This window comes from Mercurialis annua, linkage group LG3 (assembly GCF_937616625.2).
Source record: "Mercurialis annua linkage group LG3, ddMerAnnu1.2, whole genome shotgun sequence".
Taxonomy (NCBI): Eukaryota; Viridiplantae; Streptophyta; class Magnoliopsida; order Malpighiales; family Euphorbiaceae; genus Mercurialis; species Mercurialis annua.
The window spans coordinates 71,556,995-71,574,780 of NC_065572.1; the positions used below are offsets into that span (position 1 = coordinate 71,556,995).

At 31.7% G+C, this 17,786-nt stretch overlaps 3 protein-coding genes across 3 annotated transcripts; 1 reads left to right on the top strand and 2 right to left on the bottom strand.

Annotated features, from left to right (window-relative positions):
• Positions 1-1,365: 1,365 nt before the first annotated feature.
• On the top strand, positions 1,366-6,030 carry LOC126672117 (leucine-rich repeat receptor-like protein kinase TDR). Its single transcript, XM_050366047.2, has 2 exons — positions 1,366-4,319; positions 5,400-6,030. Exons 1-2 carry the CDS (start codon positions 1,655-1,657, stop codon positions 5,825-5,827), a joined length of 3,093 nt encoding a protein of 1,030 aa, XP_050222004.1. The 5' UTR covers positions 1,366-1,654; the 3' UTR covers positions 5,828-6,030.
• A 720-nt stretch (positions 6,031-6,750) lies between these two features.
• LOC126672957 (QWRF motif-containing protein 7) lies at positions 6,751-9,322 on the bottom strand. Its single transcript, XM_050366902.1, has 5 exons — positions 8,675-9,322; positions 8,056-8,292; positions 7,568-7,657; positions 7,370-7,477; positions 6,751-7,154 (listed from the first exon to the last, which is right to left on the bottom strand). Exons 1-5 carry the CDS (start codon positions 9,320-9,322, stop codon positions 7,053-7,055), a joined length of 1,185 nt encoding a protein of 394 aa, XP_050222859.1. The 3' UTR covers positions 6,751-7,052.
• A 6,097-nt stretch (positions 9,323-15,419) lies between these two features.
• On the bottom strand, positions 15,420-16,578 carry LOC126674664 (zinc finger protein ZAT9). Its single transcript, XM_050369146.2, has one exon. It carries the CDS (start codon positions 16,497-16,499, stop codon positions 15,510-15,512), a length of 990 nt encoding a protein of 329 aa, XP_050225103.1. The 5' UTR covers positions 16,500-16,578; the 3' UTR covers positions 15,420-15,509.
• Positions 16,579-17,786: the final 1,208 nt, after the last annotated feature.

Sequence of the window (17,786 nt, forward strand, 5' to 3'; positions counted from 1 at the left end):
GCTTTTTTGCCAATTCAAAAATATTTGAATACGCGCGCCATTTGTTTGAAAATATTATACTAGTTCTTCTGAAACAGTACACACTATTTTCAACTCAATCCACTATGGAAAAATATACTTTCTCATTTTTTATTTGAGAAATGCATAGTCAGTCTAATATCCAATAATGGCCCTTCAATTTGATAATAGAGCAAAATACGAAATGGTATTTTGATCTAATTGTTTTTAGGTAATGGGCGTAAAACACTCTTCATCTTTTGATAAAAAGAACATCTATACACATAAACTCTAATTATACTCAACCTGGTCTTTAAAATTATAAATTTGGTGCAAACTATCTTTTTTTTTAAACGGACAAACAAATAGAGTTAGTATTGTCAGATTCCATCTTAAAACCAATTGGTGTTAAGTGGAGGTGCCCAACCAATATATAAACACATGTCCACTCACACACACAACCAATGTGGGATTTCCCACTTTAACACTCCCCCTCACGCGTAGCGTGTACGGGTCAAGCAACAAAGTCCCCCCTCACGTAAATCTCACGTGGGCCGGGCCAAACTCAAATTGTGTGAATGGACAAGGCTCTGATACCATGTCAGATTCCATCTTAAAACCAATTGGTGTTAAGTGGAGGTGCCCAACCAATATATAAACACATGTCCACTCACACACACAACCAATGTGGGATTTCCCACTTTAACAAGTATATCTATACCGATTATAATTTTTTAAGGCAGATTTGCACCGAGTTATAAATTTAAGTATACAAATATACTTTTATAAAAGTTCAAGAACATATCAACATCTTTTAAAATTGGATTTAAATTAAAATAATTTTGAAAATAATGAATTATTTGTATTATTAAAATTTTATGAATAATTACTTATTTCATATATAATAAATAATTATTTATTTTAAAAACATAACTTTTAGTTGCTAACAATATATTAAAATTAAACCGGCCGGTTGAAGTGGCACACGCTTTATAAAAAGTTAATCCTAATTAGTAAAAACTATTAAAAACTGTATTATTTTATTGAATTAATATATTCTTTAAAAAATAATTATACAAAGCACATCCAATACCTCAGACAGGCAGTTCGCAATTGTCACCTGGAAATCCTAGGTAAGAATAAAGAAATAGTAGAAATCAAAAAAAGAAAAGAAAAGGAATTTTTTTTTAAATAGCAATAAGAATAAGGTGGGAAAAAGAAATGACTTTCTTGGATCCTGTGAGGGACCATTGTCACTGTTACACATATTTTAACTAATTTGTTAGCAAAAGATAAAGGAAACAAGAATGATGAAAAAGTGATAACAAAATTAAAGAAAAAGAATTCCAACAAACCCCAAAACAAAAATACTGGTATAAAGGCAAAACAAATACTTAAATTTCAAGAATTGGATTTAAAGTATGTAGAGTGAAGGCAAACCTGTAATTAGAGAGAGAAATGAGTAATCCAGTTCTTGTTCATATACCCACCAAGAAAATCCCACTGAAGAAGAAATTATGATAATGATGAAACACCCTCTGCACCCAGCACTCTCAAAAAGTACAATCTTTACCCATCAAAATCTTCATTCCCTTAAATTTACCTCTCTCAATAACATCACCAATCTCATACCAAAACTCCCCACTTCCCCATAACCATGAAACCTCCTTTTCTTTTCTGTCCTACATTTTGTTTGCTTCACACTTTTCTACTCTTCTTCTTCTCCTCTGCTGTTGATGCCACTGCTCTGCCTCTTCAGCTCCATGCCCTTCTTTCTCTTAAATCATCTCTTCGTGATCCTTTAGGCACTTTTCATGACTGGGATTATACTAAAATGTCGTCCAAACCCACCCCGGTTTGGTGTTCTTGGTCTGGAATTAAATGTGATCCTACAACAGCTCGAGTTCTCGCGCTTGATCTCTCTGGGCGGAGTCTTTCGGGTGGTTTTCCCGACGAATTTCGCTACCTGAAGAGCTTAATTCATTTGAATTTAAGCATGAATGCTTTTGGACAGCCTCTCCCGCCTGTTATTTTTGAACTCACTGAGCTCAGGAGTATTGATATCAGCCACAACGCTTTCAATTTAACTTTTCCGCCTGGAATTTCCAAGCTTAAATTCTTAAGAGTTTTTCATGCATACAGCAATAATTTCACTGGTTCATTGCCGAAAGAGTTCGTCTCGTTACCTTTCTTGGAGCAGCTCAACCTTACGGGAAGCTATTTCGAAGGGGAAATTCCGTTGGAGTATGGAAGCTTTCAGAAATTGAAGTATCTGGGTTTAGCTGGAAATCAATTAGAAGGATCACTGCCACCTCAGCTGGGATTTCTGAATCAGCTTGAGCGCATGGAAATTGGATACAATTATAAGCTTACAGGGAACTTACCCGAGGAATTCTCATTGTTAAGTAATCTCCGGTACATGGATATCTCAAACTGTTCACTCTCTGGTAATCTCACAAAAGGATTGGGGAAGTTAACAAAACTTGAAATGCTGTTACTTTTTCGTAACAAATTCAGTGGCGAAATTCCGGTGAGTTTTACGAATTTAAAGAGTTTGAAAGTTCTTGATTTGTCAGAGAATTTTCTCACTGGAACAATACCAGTGGGATTTTCATCTTTGACAGAGCTAACCAGGCTTAGCTTGATGAGAAACCAATTCATCGGAGAAATACCGAAAGGAATTGGCGAATTACCAAATCTTGAGACATTATGTCTTTGGAGCAACTGGCTAACAGGTTTTCTCCCACAAAAACTCGGTTCCAACGGCAAATTATCATGGCTAGACGTCTCCAACAACTCTTTATCCGGTCCAATTCCATTAAATCTTTGCCAAGGAAACAAGCTCATCAAGCTCATAATCTTCTCCAACAAGTTCATCGGAAGCCTGCCAGAATCACTGGGAAACTGTACTTCTTTATCAAGATTGAGAACTCAAGATAATCAGCTTAACGGTTCAATTCCGCTCGGCTTCGGGTTCTTGCCAAGCTTAAACTTCATAGACCTGAGCAAAAACAGCTTCACAGGCGAAATCCCTCAGGATCTTGGCAATGCAGAGCAGTTACAATATCTGAACATTTCTCAAAACAGCTTCAACAGCGAATTGCCAAGTAACATATGGAGCGCGCAGAATTTACAGATATTTTCAGCAAGTTCGAGCAAAATCAAGGGAGAAATCCCTAATTTTATCGGATGCAAAAGCGTGTACAAAATTGAATTACAAGATAATTTTTTAAACGGTACAATCCCGTGGACGATCGGTCATTGCGAGAAGCTTATTTGTTTAAATTTAAGCCGGAATTCTCTCACCGGTATAATTCCATGGGAAATCTCTACTCTTCCGGCTATCACTGACGTGGATCTTTCTCGTAATCTTATCTCCGGTTCAATACCGTCAAATTTCGACAACTGTACCACTCTGGAGAGCTTCAACGTCTCGTTTAATCGTTTAACCGGTCCAATTCCAGGCTCCGGTACGATTTTCCCCAATCTTCATCCGTCGTCGTTTTTAGGTAACGAAGGACTCTGCGGTCGCGTTTTAGCAAAACCATGCGCGATGGACACTTTAACCTCCGGAGAGCTAGAGGTTCACCACCGGCAACAGCCGAAGAGGACCGCCGGTGCAATTGTCTGGATCATGGCGGCGGCTTTCGGTATAGGTTTATTTATTCTGGTGGCCGGAACTAGATGCTTCCACGCGACCTACAATCGGAAATTCAACGACGAGAGCGAGATCGGACCGTGGAAATTAACCGCTTTTCAGCGGCTAAATTTCACGGCGGATGATGTGCTCGAGTGTCTTTCAATGAGTGATAAAATCTTAGGGATGGGATCGACTGGAACAGTTTATAAAGCGGAGATGCCAGGTGGCGAGATCATAGCGGTTAAGAAACTATGGAGTAAACACAAAGAGAGCATCAGACGGCGGAGCGGGGTTTTAGCTGAGGTGGACGTGTTGGGGAATGTGAGGCATAGGAATATAGTGAGATTATTAGGATACTGCAGTAACAGAGAGTGCACAATGCTGTTGTACGAGTACATGCCGAATGGAAATTTAGAAGATTTACTGCACGGTAAAAACAAGGGTGAAAATTTAGTAGCGGATTGGTTTACGAGGTATAAAATTACTTTAGGTGTTGCTCAAGGGATTTGCTATCTTCACCATGACTGTGATCCGGTGATCGTTCACCGTGATTTGAAGCCTAGCAATATTCTATTGGACGGTGAGATGGAGGCGAGAGTAGCTGATTTTGGGGTGGCTAAGTTGATCCAGAGTGATGAGTCCATGTCGGTGATTGCTGGGTCTTATGGTTACATTGCGCCAGGTTAGTTTTGATCCATTTCTTTGACTACTTGCTTTTGATTGATTAGACGCATATTTTTTTAATTTGTTTTGTGTTTAGTTCGTTTTGTTGGGTGACGATCAAGTCCACTACAGGCGACTGAAATTGCACCACCTGTAATTAAATGGGTAACATCAAAACCATGCTTTTGATGGGCTATATGAACATAAGCCAGCAATTTATTTCCCTTTATCTTTAGATAAAGCAATTAAAGTTTGAGTAAAGGTTCATATGTTTTGAATTTATAGGCTGGATTTGTATAAATTCAATCTATAGGTGAAAATATTTTTATTTATATAACATCTTAAAATAATTGATTTTTTTTAACTGAAGTTAATATTAACCGAATCTCTTTAAAATTTATATTTATATTCATTTTATATCTTTAGCTTGTAGTCATGGACGTTTTAATAAACTAAAAATAAGGTGCACTTTTGCCATTTGAAAGGGTCTAAGAGGAGCTGAAATTCAATCAATTTTAAAAAATAGCTATAAATAAAAGCTGAAAATGTAAAATAATTTAAAATAGTGTTTTCTAAAAGTTTGAGTAGAATTGACGTGAGGTTTTTTTTAAAAAATTAAGCTATTTAATTAAATATTTTATATCCATTTTAATATATTTACATCCAATATTTCTATGATTATTTTTGTATATTTAGAAGAAAAAAATTAAAAAAAAATTTTAAATAAAATAAAGTAAATTTAATTTTATGAAACACTCATATTTAGTATGGGGATTTGGATGATCCTTTACTGAATAAAGTATGATATCGAATTTCCGTTCAAAAGAGTGGGCTAATACGACGGCAGCTGCAGTGCACGTCATGTTTTTTTTTGGCGCCGCGAATACCTTAACTGATTTTGAGCATGCTGCACTATTTGCGCGTGATCTCTTCCTTATCTTTGTTCTTTTTCATTGTCCATTTTTGTCTGCTAAATACAAATTGGACCCACATTAAAATAATATCATTTATTTAATCAATTATAGTTTTGACTTTTAATTTTTAATTTCTTTTGTGATTTGGGTTATTAATTATATCTTTTTTATCTTTTTATTTGCAGAATATGCTTACACCTTACAGGTAGATGAAAAGAGTGATATTTACAGCTTTGGAGTACTATTAATGGAGATTATTAGCGGCAAAAGATCAGTTACTGCTGAATTTGGTGACGGCAATAGCATTGTAGACTGGGTGAGGTCCAAAATTAAAACTAAAGAGGGCACGATTGACATTTTGGACAAAAATGCAGGGGCATTAATTGAATCAGTAAGAGAGGAGATGATGCAAATGCTTAGAATTGCACTGCTTTGCACTAGCCGGAATCCGGCGGACCGGCCGTCGATGAGGGACGTTATGTTGATGTTACAAGAAGCTAAACCTAAGAGGAAATTGCCTGGAAGTTTTGTTAGCAGTGGTGGCGGTGGGGTTGGTGATAATATAGTTACCGCCGGTGATGCCACTGAATTGAAGGCTAATGTGGAATGTTAATATGATTAATTTTTACTTTTTTGATGTTATTTTTGAAATGATGGGGAGATTGGTATAGGAGAAGTGATTTTTCTTAGTTATTTTTTGTTCTAATGAAAATTTCAAGTGTTTCTTGTTCTAATTTTGTTTCTGGTGGTATAATTGGGTGGGACATGAACTTTTGTTAATTAACATTTTAAATTGGAGAGTTTATGATTGTGATATGGAATGGAATTATGAGTGGGCCAAAAGTAGGAAGATTTGTAATCATTAAAAGGCAATTCATTCTTAGACCAAAATTGACATTAAAGGTAGCAAAAACCAAAGAGTGTTATGCCACTGTCATAAAGATTGCTAAAGTCTCTTCATTCAACCTATGCATGTACTTATAATTTTCTTCTGATTAAAAAATTGTTGGGTGAATTAGGTTGAGGAAGTATAATAAACTATGTAACATCACTGGTTATTTTTTTATCATTTTAATTGATAAATTATAATTTGATTCAAATATTTTTATTAATTAGAGTTGTTAATCAATTACGCTACGTGTCACTCCTATGAATAAAATATTTAGGATCTTTATTCGATTTGTTTTAAGTAATATGGGTTGGTTATAAAGCAATTAAAATTAAGAAAAATAAATTAGAAAAACTGGTAGAATTCAAAAGGTGCATAATTTTGTCAAAAAGATCTGCAACTTTGGGATACACCTATGCCACTCAGGTTTTGCTATAGTGATTGTAAAACATAGTTAAAGATGTAATATCATGTGTTGAGACTTCAACTACCTAGCAGTTGCAGTTGGAGTTGCATAGTATTAAACTAATCCCATGCAAGCTTTGGATTTTAATTAGTACATGCAAAGTACACATCGTAGTAACAATCCCAACTTAATCATGGGATTGCATTAGAATTAAAGGGCATTTTTCTGTGATGGTATGGAATTGTCTAAATGGCATAAAAATCACTCTTGAAAATGCTGGTATACATTTATTTAAAAGACATAAAATTGTATTCTAAGCCTAATACTAAACTATTTCATGCTATACATGTCATAACTTATCAAATGTACATTGTTCAGGAACGGAACTGAGGGACGTGAGTCACGTGACAGCCGCTCTTTTAACCACCAATTACCGATTGCTTTCTTTTTTAAATCCATTTCGATATTTTCTAATCATACCATCTCGCCTCCTTTTTTCGTCTTTCTTTTTTCTTTTTATTCCGTCACTCTTCTTTGTATTGATTAATTTGCTTGGATATGGTACTGCATTTTGTTAAGACCCTCTTTGCTTCTTGGTTCTTCCACTACTTGTATTAGCTGTACCCTGACACTTCTCTCCCATGCCTGTAAACATAGACTAGTAAATGTTACCACAAAATTCCCAAAGAAAATTCACAACAAAAAAGGCTTGGGCCCAACAAGATATCTAATTCACAGTTGCTTTAAATATTGGGCTGAGCTGAACATTACAGAGTACATAGAGTTCGAAGTCAGGCCCATGATCATAGAAAAATGACCAAGAAAAACAGAAAATTATGGGAAAATTGAAGGTTAATTACCAACAGTTTAGAAACCAAGAGTACAATCTCTGCCATTTCTCCCAATCTCTCCTTTTGATGTTCTAGTTTAGTTGTAAGCTCTGTAAGCAGATACAAAATTTTCTCCACCTGCCAATTAATTTTTATAAGCTTTTTTTTTACTTTACTTTATAATATGATATTAGGCATAAAAACACTTGATTAAGAAGTTAAATTAACCTGAAAAAAGAATTTAGTAATTGTGGCTTCTATGCCATTCATGACTTCCAGAGCTGTGTTCATAGCTTTATGTATGGATTCCACATCTCCCTGTAATTGATAAAATTATAGGCTCTTTAGGGGAGAAAACGAGCAAATAGTCAATTCGGTTTTTAAATTTGTGATTCGGAGCCAAATAACTTACCCTCGGTCATTTTGACCAATTAAGAATAATAAATTTTTTAATTTTTGGTCAAATACTCTCATTATAGATCAATTTAGGACAAAATTGAGTTATTTTAGTTCATGAACTTGTTCAAATTATTTAATTTTATTTATTTTATTTAAAAATAGAAAATATTATTTTTAATTGATTAAAATAGTTGAGAGTATTTAGCCATAAATTTAGAGATTGCCGATTGATTGACACCTTATTAAAAAAAAAAAAATAGACATGCCCTGTTTTTAGAACTTAAAGAAAGCTGTAACATGAAAAAAAACTGTATTACCTTAGCCTCTTCTACTAAAGGGAGCTTGACAGAAAATGCTGACAGTTTTCTGGTCACTCTGCTCACTGCTTCACAATTTTTTTTCTCTATTTTTGGCCATTCAGTCAGCAAATTCATTTGTGGATTAATAATTTGGTATAATTTGACCTCATTCTTCAGTTTCACCATTTGAGTTCTCTTCTCTAATAACATATTCCTTAAATTCAAGATTCTTAGCCAAACATGGAATAACCTTTCCTGAAAAAACAAAAGGTATATTAGATAAATTTTAGGGTTATTACTAACCTTTTGCCCTTTGTACAATTTGGCACCGAAACTTCAATTTGTATCAAAATGGTACCATTAAATTAATTTACATTTTAGAGGAAGGCTCTTGAACTAATACAGACTGATGTATACTGATGTTACATATGGTTATTCGATAAATATTTCTATCTCATCGGTATATATTTGTAGCTTAAAACGTAAATTGCAATTATCGACCATCTTAATATGAATTTTAGTTTAAATGTCAAATTGATTATAAAGGTAAAAATTCGGTATTAAACGGGTTAACAACCATAAATATATTGTAAGTAAAAGACTTGTTAATCTATCTTAATTAAAAAAAATTACTTACCTCTGCAATTTTCTTCATGTAGGCCATAGTAGCATCAGCCTTGGCATTAGCAAATCTCCATTGCAATAGCCTATTATGCAAAACCCTAAATTTCAGATACTCTTTTTCTTGCACTGAACACAATTTCTTTTGCTTAAAGTACTTCAGAACTCCACTTACTGCCCCGCCACCACTCTTGACTTTCTTCTTTTTCTCTTCTCCGCCAATAGTAAACGGCAACAACTCCGGTGACGGCAACACATTAAACAGTGTCGACCTTCCTGGCGATAAAGCCCAAGCTGACGGGGACTTTGAAGCCGCCTTTACAATCATCTTATTAGTAGTTGCTGCATGAGAATTACGTGGATTTTCCCGCTGCAAGAACCTAACGAACCCATCTTTGCCACTACTGCTACGATTATCATCATCATTGTTATTAGTAGACTTTTTTTGAAGTAATTTTGATGATGGTTTCTTCGTATTTTCTTCGTTTTGTGTGTTTCTTGATGATCTAGTAGTTGATTTTGCTCGGGAAGTATATCTCTCAGAATTGAATTTTTGGCTGCTGTTGATTGTGATTGAATTATTTTCACTTCCACTTCTGCTCCGAGCAAGGCGTGGCGAGGGGATCGGCGTTGGTGGATTCCGGCGGGTAAGTGGGGATTCCATTTTGTTGATGATCGATCTCAGAGATAATGGTTTACAAAGAAAATTAGAATGGACGAAATTGCATGGCTACGCCTATAAATATAATGAATAACAGTACCGCGTTGAGAAGTTGATTGCACGTTGCATGCCATTGGGCCCGAGAGGACTAACTTTTGTAGTCTGTTTCACGAAATCAAGTCGAGGGTTGCACGACGTGGGTTCAGATTTTGCGGCTATAGATATTTTTTCTAAGTTGAATTTGTCGTTTGGTAATACTATGAAGAATAAATTGTCATTTCTTTATTGTTTGACCTTCCTAGGTTTTATTTTTTTTATTTTTTTAATCAATTTGTTGCATTCTGCATGATGCTAGTGCATGCCTTTTTATTTCTAATTGGAAAATAATCATCCTATTGGCAATTGAAAATTATAGTTAATTATAGTTTGATCATGCATTATTCTCTTCCTATAGATGCATCTAATTATAATTTTTTCACTGTAAATTCGACCAAATGATCGTTTCGATTTTTGAACTTATAGAATGGAATCATATAACTCAAATTTGGTCTATTTTGATAATTTAGTTCATACCTATTTAAAAAAATTAGTTATATTTACTCAAATATTTAGAGTAGATACTTTTATAGTATGGTTTTAAATTAAGTCCAATTCGAGTGGAAATGTTGAAAAATATTATAGACTAAGATAAATTGACAGATTGAAGATATGTTTAAATACCAGACAAAATCACTTTTTTCAAGGCGTTTTGCGGTTTTGTTTAATTGGTGAAAAAGAAACAATCAACTATGTCCAGTGGTGTATCCAAAAATTATTTATAAAGTGGACAAACTTGTATTGAAAGTTTATTAAATGGGCAAAATTGACAAATTATAAATTTTAAGGTGGGCAGTGCTTATGATTTTACTACAGAAAAACTATAGTATTAGATTATGTAATTCATATTTTTTCAAATAATCAAACTATGAAAGTGGTCAATTGCCCACCATACGCTCTTATTAGATCTGCCCCTGACTATGTCCTCCTCATAATAAAAAGGGTTTATTATATAAAATCATCATTTGTATACGTCTTTTTATTTTAATCGCATTCTTTAAAGAGTGTTAAATAAAATCACCATCTTTTATTTTTTTGCAATTCTATCACCAATGAGAAAATCAGGTGTCTTTCTCCTCCCAAATAAATATCCTACATCCGACTAATGCCATAATTAACAAAAAAATAAAGATCAGGTGTCTTTTCTTTTTGATTCCGGTTGTCGAGTTAATAAAGATACGCCAAATTTTCACATTCGTAACATATTTGTAAAAAAATAAAAAGTGGTGATTTTATTTGATATTTTTTAAAAAAACGTAATTAAAATAAAAAAAACGTATAAAGTTGGTGATTATTTTATAGAATTAATTCTAATGAAAAAGCCATTACAATTGACGTAGTAATTGTCCACTATGTAAATAAATTTAATAACACCCACTGTGGTCACTAAAAAAACTCAAATAAAGTATACATTGAAAGTAGGGTTTTTTACACAAACAACTAATTTTTTTTAATATTTTATTTTTATATGGGTCCAACTTCTACATCTCTAAAATACGGTACACGGAAAATAATATCTTTTATATTGTTCACATGTATACCCTTTCTCTCAAATAATACCCTCAAAATTATAATTATTTTCTCTCTCGTCGTATTTGTCTCTCCTCTCTTTCTCAACTCAAATTTTCATAAAACTTCTTCTTCTTCCCCCATAATCATCTCTGTTCATCTTCAACTCAATTGATCCACATTTTCAGATATGTTCTTCATGCTCCATTTTTGTCATTCTATCTTTGTCTCGCCATTAAAGTCTTTTTTTTTGCTCGTTGTTACTATCGCCGTTTTTTATTTTAATTTCATCAGATCTGAAGTTGTCGTTTCTCTTCTTTCTTTTTTGTTTCAAATGCATTTTTTTTTTATTTTTTTTATATAACAATAATTTTTCATTATTAAACATGTATAAAGATTATCTTTTCATGTTACATAAAATAATTTTGTAGTTTTATGAAATAAAAATCTATTAGTTCTGCATATTCTTATTGTATTTGGTTGTATTTCAGCGCTTTTTTAATTATGCAGTACGATTTGTTGATGATGGTTGATTGATGATTTTTGTAATATTATAGTGTTACTAATTTTATGTTGGTATTATGTTGATAATCAGTTGATATTTTCATGATTTTAACATTGACAAATAAGATAATTTTATCATTGAAATAAGCTAAAAAAATAAAAATTAAAGTGAGACTGTAATGATATTTTAGCATTGGAGAAGAAGACAAATAATCATGTTAAATTATTGTAATATTATATTGTTGATACTGTGTTGATTTTCGGTTGATATTTTGCTGATGCATTAGTCAAAAAGACAATAATGATGTTAAATTATTGTAACGTGACAATGTTGATATTAGCATTAACAAAAAAGACCATATTATATATGGAAAAAAATAGTTAAAAAAGGAATTGAAAAATTTAAATTAGTTAGTTTATTACATGTTGTTGAATTTGTGTTGATTTTAGAACTGACGAAAAATGTCAACAATAAAAAAAAGTCAAAATTCAAAAAATTCCAAAAAAATAAAAAAAAATTAAATTTAAATATGTGATAATATTAATTGCGTGAATATAATGATGAAAAAAATTTAAAAATAATACAAGAAAATGTTGAAAAATGAAAATTAATATAAAAGTAAAGTTTTTTAAAAATTAGTTAAAAAAAAGTTGGTAAATTTAGAAAGGATAGTAAAAAAGTAAATATTAAAAAAATATAGTATTTTATATAAAATGCCCTTGAAAATAAGCTTTGTAAAATTGTATATCTCAAAGGAAAGTGGACAATTTTTTTTTTTTTAACCAAGGTAGATATATTAATACAGGGAGACCAAAAGTATGATTACAATACTATAAAAAAAGAAAAAACTTAAAGAGAAAAACTAGAGATATGTAGATGTTTGACCGATGTATAGAAAATTAAAAAAATTGTGATAAAATAAAAATGGAAAAAAATGGCTTAAAATCAGCGGAGCGTTTTGATTTAAAAATGTTATATTTATTACAACGTTCAATTAAACAAAAAAATCAAATAATATAATAAGTGTTCGATCGAACCAAATTAGACCAGCCAATTTATCAATCGAACCACGCACACGTGGTAGTTCAATAAGAACATGTCTCTCCTTACTAACTCACAAAATTAAATACTCCCTCCGTCCCGTTTAAAAAGTCCCATATTCTATTTTGGGATGTCCCATTTAAAAAGTCCCATTATTATTTTTAGAATACTTTTCCATTGAATACCCCATTTTACCCTTATTTTAGTTATCTTAAAAGAGCTCTATGGAAAATTCCACTATCATAAATAGGGGCAAAACATGAAAAAACATGAAAAGACAAGAATAATTAATGTTTTCTTAATCTGTGTGTAAAGTCAAATGGGACTTCTAAAATGGGACGGAGGGAGTACTTCTTTTGAAAAGTCTACGCCCTTTATAAATTGTCTACTTAAGATTGTCATCGGCCTTTAATAAATCCCAACAAAAGGTTAAAATTATAGATTTGGGATTTACTTGAAGTTCTTTTTTCAAATTTAGGGAGTTAAGTTCACGATCTATGCCATTTATTATTAAATGAATGTTGTAGATTAATGTAGTTTTTTTTTTCTTTAGATTAATGTAGTTTAACTGGTACTTTTTTTGACTTACTCTATTCATTTAGTAGTGAACGATGTGAACTGATTGAACTTGATCCATCAAATTGACATAAACTTGAATGAATCATAATTCTATAATTATAGCTATTTTAAAATAGTGTCTTTCTAATACCTCAGACCTTTCGAAAGGTGCCTTCTTTGCCTTAATAGTGTTGAAAGTAGGGGTGTGCAAAAACTGAATCGAACCGAAAATTGAACCGAGAATAGCCAGTTCGCTTTTAAAATCATGATATTTTTTTATAGATTTCGGTTCGGTTTTAAGTGTTAAAAAATAAAAAAACCAAAAAAATTGATATATTTAAATTTATTAATTTTTTTAAAAAAAACACTACTATTTTTTTAAAAAAAATACTATAGTGTATAAAACATTACAATTTGACTCGGATTTGATTGTTAATTAAGTTTAAATTTTCTATTTTTTTATTTTTTATGAATAAAATTCTAAAAAGGATGTATTATTTTCCTATTTTAGTAAAATCAAATCAAACCGAACCGATATTATTGGTCAAAGTTTCGATTAACTTTCGAATCCTTAAAAAACGATTGGTTTTGATAATTTCAGCCGAATTGAAACCGAGTACACACCCCTAATTGAAAGGCCCAATTGCCCAAAGCCATCTTAGAATATTGTGAAGTTTTGTAGCGTTTTTATGTATGTTTTTAGAAGTGCGTAAAATATATAAATACATTAAAATTAATAGAAACATAAAATAAAAGATATAAATATATTAAGATTAGCACATGAGAATAAACATAAACATCTTCTAGTTGCTTTCTATTCTATCTAAAAACACTGAAGTATAAAAATTGATCTTAATGTGAACACTATGAACTAATTAAATTGTTAAAGTATATCAAATTTGATTTATACGTTTCCCACTCATTACAAAATCATACGACCCATCCAGAAATTGTAACCTTTCTTGCCCAATTTTCCCATCAAAACTAATGAGCACTAATTGTGGCTTGCTGGAATTTTTTTGTCTTTCAATGAATAAAGAAACAATATAGTACTAATTAGAAAATTATTCTCTTTCCCTAATTGGCAATTCAGAACTATTATTTTCAATTAGGCTTGAATATATGTCCTTATTAATCAAAATGGTTAAAACTTAAAACTCAATTAAAAAATGATTCGATGCTTAAAAGGAACAAAATCACAGCATCAGTCACCACTAAAATGGTATAAAAAGGCACCTAACAATAAACATGTGTCCATGCAAAACTGATATGCATTAAAAATACTAACAATTTTGCTGTGGACTCCAGATATCACTGCTGTATGTGCTATTGTCAAAGCTATTTCTTTCCTTTGGCAAAAAAAAAAAAAGCTATTTCTTGGAAGCAAGTTCAAGAAGAATAAGCAAAAGAATTAAGTCTATTTGGAAGTATTATCCAACATATACACACATTATAGATCTACTCCTTTTGACGTCAATTATCCCACCTATCAAGGTTAATTAATTTTGTGTATTTTTGCTAATAAAATAACTCAAATCTTCTATAAATTTTTAAATCAAATTAAATAGTTTGATTTCAATGATTAAATTCAATTTTAAAGACCGACAACTATTCTAATTTAATTTCAAAAATAGCTTAATTATCATACACCACATTGTTAACAATTTAATATTTAAAAATTATATATTTAAAAGATGCGCATGTAATTTTTTAAATTTATCGTTAAAGAAACAAAAAAATCATGTAAAATCGAACAATGATTCAAATTGAAATAAAATTATTATTCACTTTAAATTAGACTAAAATTTATACAAATTAAAAATTTAATTCCAAAAAACACAAATATTTAATTTTTCTGAATCATTAGTCCTATAATTAATTGGACTTAAACTAGGCTTTTGAGAGGACGCGAAGATTGGGTTATATGGTTGAGGCTTTTATATTTACGCGACTCTTAACTTGAGAATGTTGGGCAAGTAATTAGGTTAAGAAACTCAGTAACTAATGACTGGACTAGTGGCCGTAACTCTAAGGTTTTTTGCTTGACAATTGGCTAAGCTAACTAAACCCTAATGACTTATGGAGAAGATAAGAATGAAAAAAAATGTTTTATTTTTTATTTTTGACCTTTTCACCAACTCTTTAAAACCATTTATAAGTAAATCAGTGATGACAGACAGGTAAAAGCTAATCTTAGTATCCAAACAAAAACAGAAATGCTTTGATGAATTTCCTCTCTATATAGTTTTTTAGTGAGTAAAATTAGGAAAAACAGTTGGCTCAATCCAGCTCGACATTAGATCACCCTTCATGCATAATCAAAAGAATTAATTTTGAAGAAGAAGATACGTTTATTAATAATTCAAATCAATTCAAATTGTAAATGACCTAATTATAAAATATGCACAATCAAAATAAGAGCATTTAAATGTGTGTTCATGATGACTTACATTGAACTAGATTAAAAGCTGCAATTTCGTTTCAATTTCTAAGATAATAAGACTGAGCTTGATCAAGTTCACCATCATCTTCATCTTGAGGAGCTGGTAAATTGAGATCTAATAAAGTATCACTGGATTTAGCTAACACTTTAGGATCCCCTAAGTAAGAAAAGTGCACCTTTTTGTGACCACCAAGTGCCTGCCCAGAATCAAACACCTTCTCACAAAATGGACACTTGAACACCCTATGCTCCAATACCGGATCGCAATTTCGAGCACTGGCGCCACCCCCAGCTCCCCCGCCGCCCCAACTACATTCTTCGTATTCCTGAGTAGTTTTGATCTTCTTATGACTCGCCTTGTGTCCGCCTAATGCTTGATAAGATCGGAACACTTTTTTGCATGTTTGGCACTTGTATTTAGTTTTCGCTTTGGATCGAATAGGAATAACATCGAATGACTCATCATCTTCATCCTCATCACCACCTTCACCTTCATTCTCGGGTTCGGGTTCAGAGTCATGCTTAAACTTTTTTTTCATATACTCCCAAGCACGTCTATCTTCTGAAAGCATAAGAAGACACAAAGCAACATCTTCTTCATTAAGAAAATCATGAGTGATCCAACTTACATGTTCAGGCGACGATTCAACCACTTTTTCTATAGATTTGCGACGTCGTTTCGATCTTCTTCCGGTTGGATTATTGTTCCTCATCGAATCTGTATCACTTCCATCGTCATTAACATCATTAACAGTAGCAGTAACGGAAAGATTAGGTTTTGATGACCTAAAAGGAAGCTCATGATTAACAGATCGGTAAGATTGCATACGATTATACGGGTAGTTTAGGGAAGAAGAAGATGACGGAGACGGTGACGGTAATTTGATTGGAGATGGACTCTGAACTTGCTGAACGATTGGTTTAGGAGGTAAAGGAAGTTTAGCTAAATGGGATCTCATGTGGCCTCCCATGGCTTTTCCATTAGCAAAACGTCTGTTACAGATCTTGCAGATACGATTTTTCTCCATTGATGGTGATTGAGAAGCTCTTTGGCTTCTATATATTACTACTAAGGAAAGAAGGGTTTGCGCGTGTGTTGTGTATATATATGCAATTCGGAGGAAACTATAAAAGGAGTAGGTAACAAAAAATATCCGTCAACAAAGGCACAAATAAAGAGAGGGTATAGAGTGAGTGATTCCGATTAGGAGTTGTGCAAAAATCGAACCGAACTGTAAAACCGAAATGAAATTATAATAATTATTCGGTTATTTAATAAATATATTTTAGTTCCGTTTACATTTTTAATATAAGTTTTATTTTAAATTTCGATTTGGTTTGGATATTTTAAAAATCAAAAAAAAAATTGCATGTGGGATGAATATTTTATTTATAGTAAATTTATTTTATTTGTTTTTTAAATATATTAATATTTATAGTTAATTTATGTATTATAACGTTTAATTGTCGAAGTCAAATTATAGAACATTTATTAGTTTTTTTAATTAAGTAACATTCAAAATGTTAAATTTATTTTTTATCTTTTAATTATAGCTAACCAATAAGTTATAAACTACACGCAATATATAAATGTACTAATAATTTTTTTCGATAATCTGGGAGAGGGGGAGTGCTTATGAGAGAAATTGAATCCACGACCTAACAGTTTGCTGCTTAGCGCTTATACCATTTGAGTTATAACTCATTGGTATAAATGTACTAATAATTATATATATATATATATATATATATATATATATATATATATATATATATATAATATTAGAGCCCTAGTTGATGACTGTAATTTTTTTACAGTTCTTGTCATCTCTTTTAGAATAGCGAACTCAATGTGTTGAGGAATCGTTCATCTGTAATTTTTATTATTATTAATAAAAGTTTTAGTTTTTGAGAAAAAATAATTCAAACAAATAAATAAATAAAAGTATTTTTAATTGAAGCAAATCAAGCCAAAATGTTCAACTCGATTTGTTGTGGTTTGAATGTCGGTTTGAATTAAATTTAACAAATTTTAGTTGGTTGGATCATTCAGTTGATTTCGAATGCAAACAAGTTGAACCGGCCAATGCACATGTCTAATCATGAGTCCTTGCCTAAAATAAATGACTATTCTCAAATTTTGTTTAAATAAAATTCCATAGGTAAGTGTGTATTTTTATGTTAATAAACACTTCCAGTAACATGATATTAGTTAAAAGAAATTATTATATAAAAATATTATAAATTAATTTGATATTCCACATTGTTTAAAATATGTTGATATCAGAGCTGTTAGAAAGGATCACTATGGTGGA

Coding starts and splice junctions, on each gene's coding strand:
- LOC126674664 (XM_050369146.2), bottom strand. CDS start 16,499: ATGGAGAAAAATCGTATCTGCAAGATCTGTAACAGACGTTTTGCTAAT.
- LOC126672957 (XM_050366902.1), bottom strand. CDS start 9,322: ATGGAATCCCCACTTACCCGCCGGAATCCACCAACGCCGATCCCCTCG. Junction 7,658..8,055: donor CTTTAGTAGAAGAGGCTAAG/GTAATACAGTTT, acceptor TATCAATTACAG/GGAGATGTGGAATCCATACA. Junction 7,478..7,567: donor TTACTAAATTCTTTTTTCAG/GTTAATTTAACT, acceptor ATTAATTGGCAG/GTGGAGAAAATTTTGTATCT.
- LOC126672117 (XM_050366047.2), top strand. CDS start 1,655: ATGAAACCTCCTTTTCTTTTCTGTCCTACATTTTGTTTGCTTCACACT. Junction 4,320..5,399: donor TTATGGTTACATTGCGCCAG/GTTAGTTTTGAT, acceptor TTTTATTTGCAG/AATATGCTTACACCTTACAG.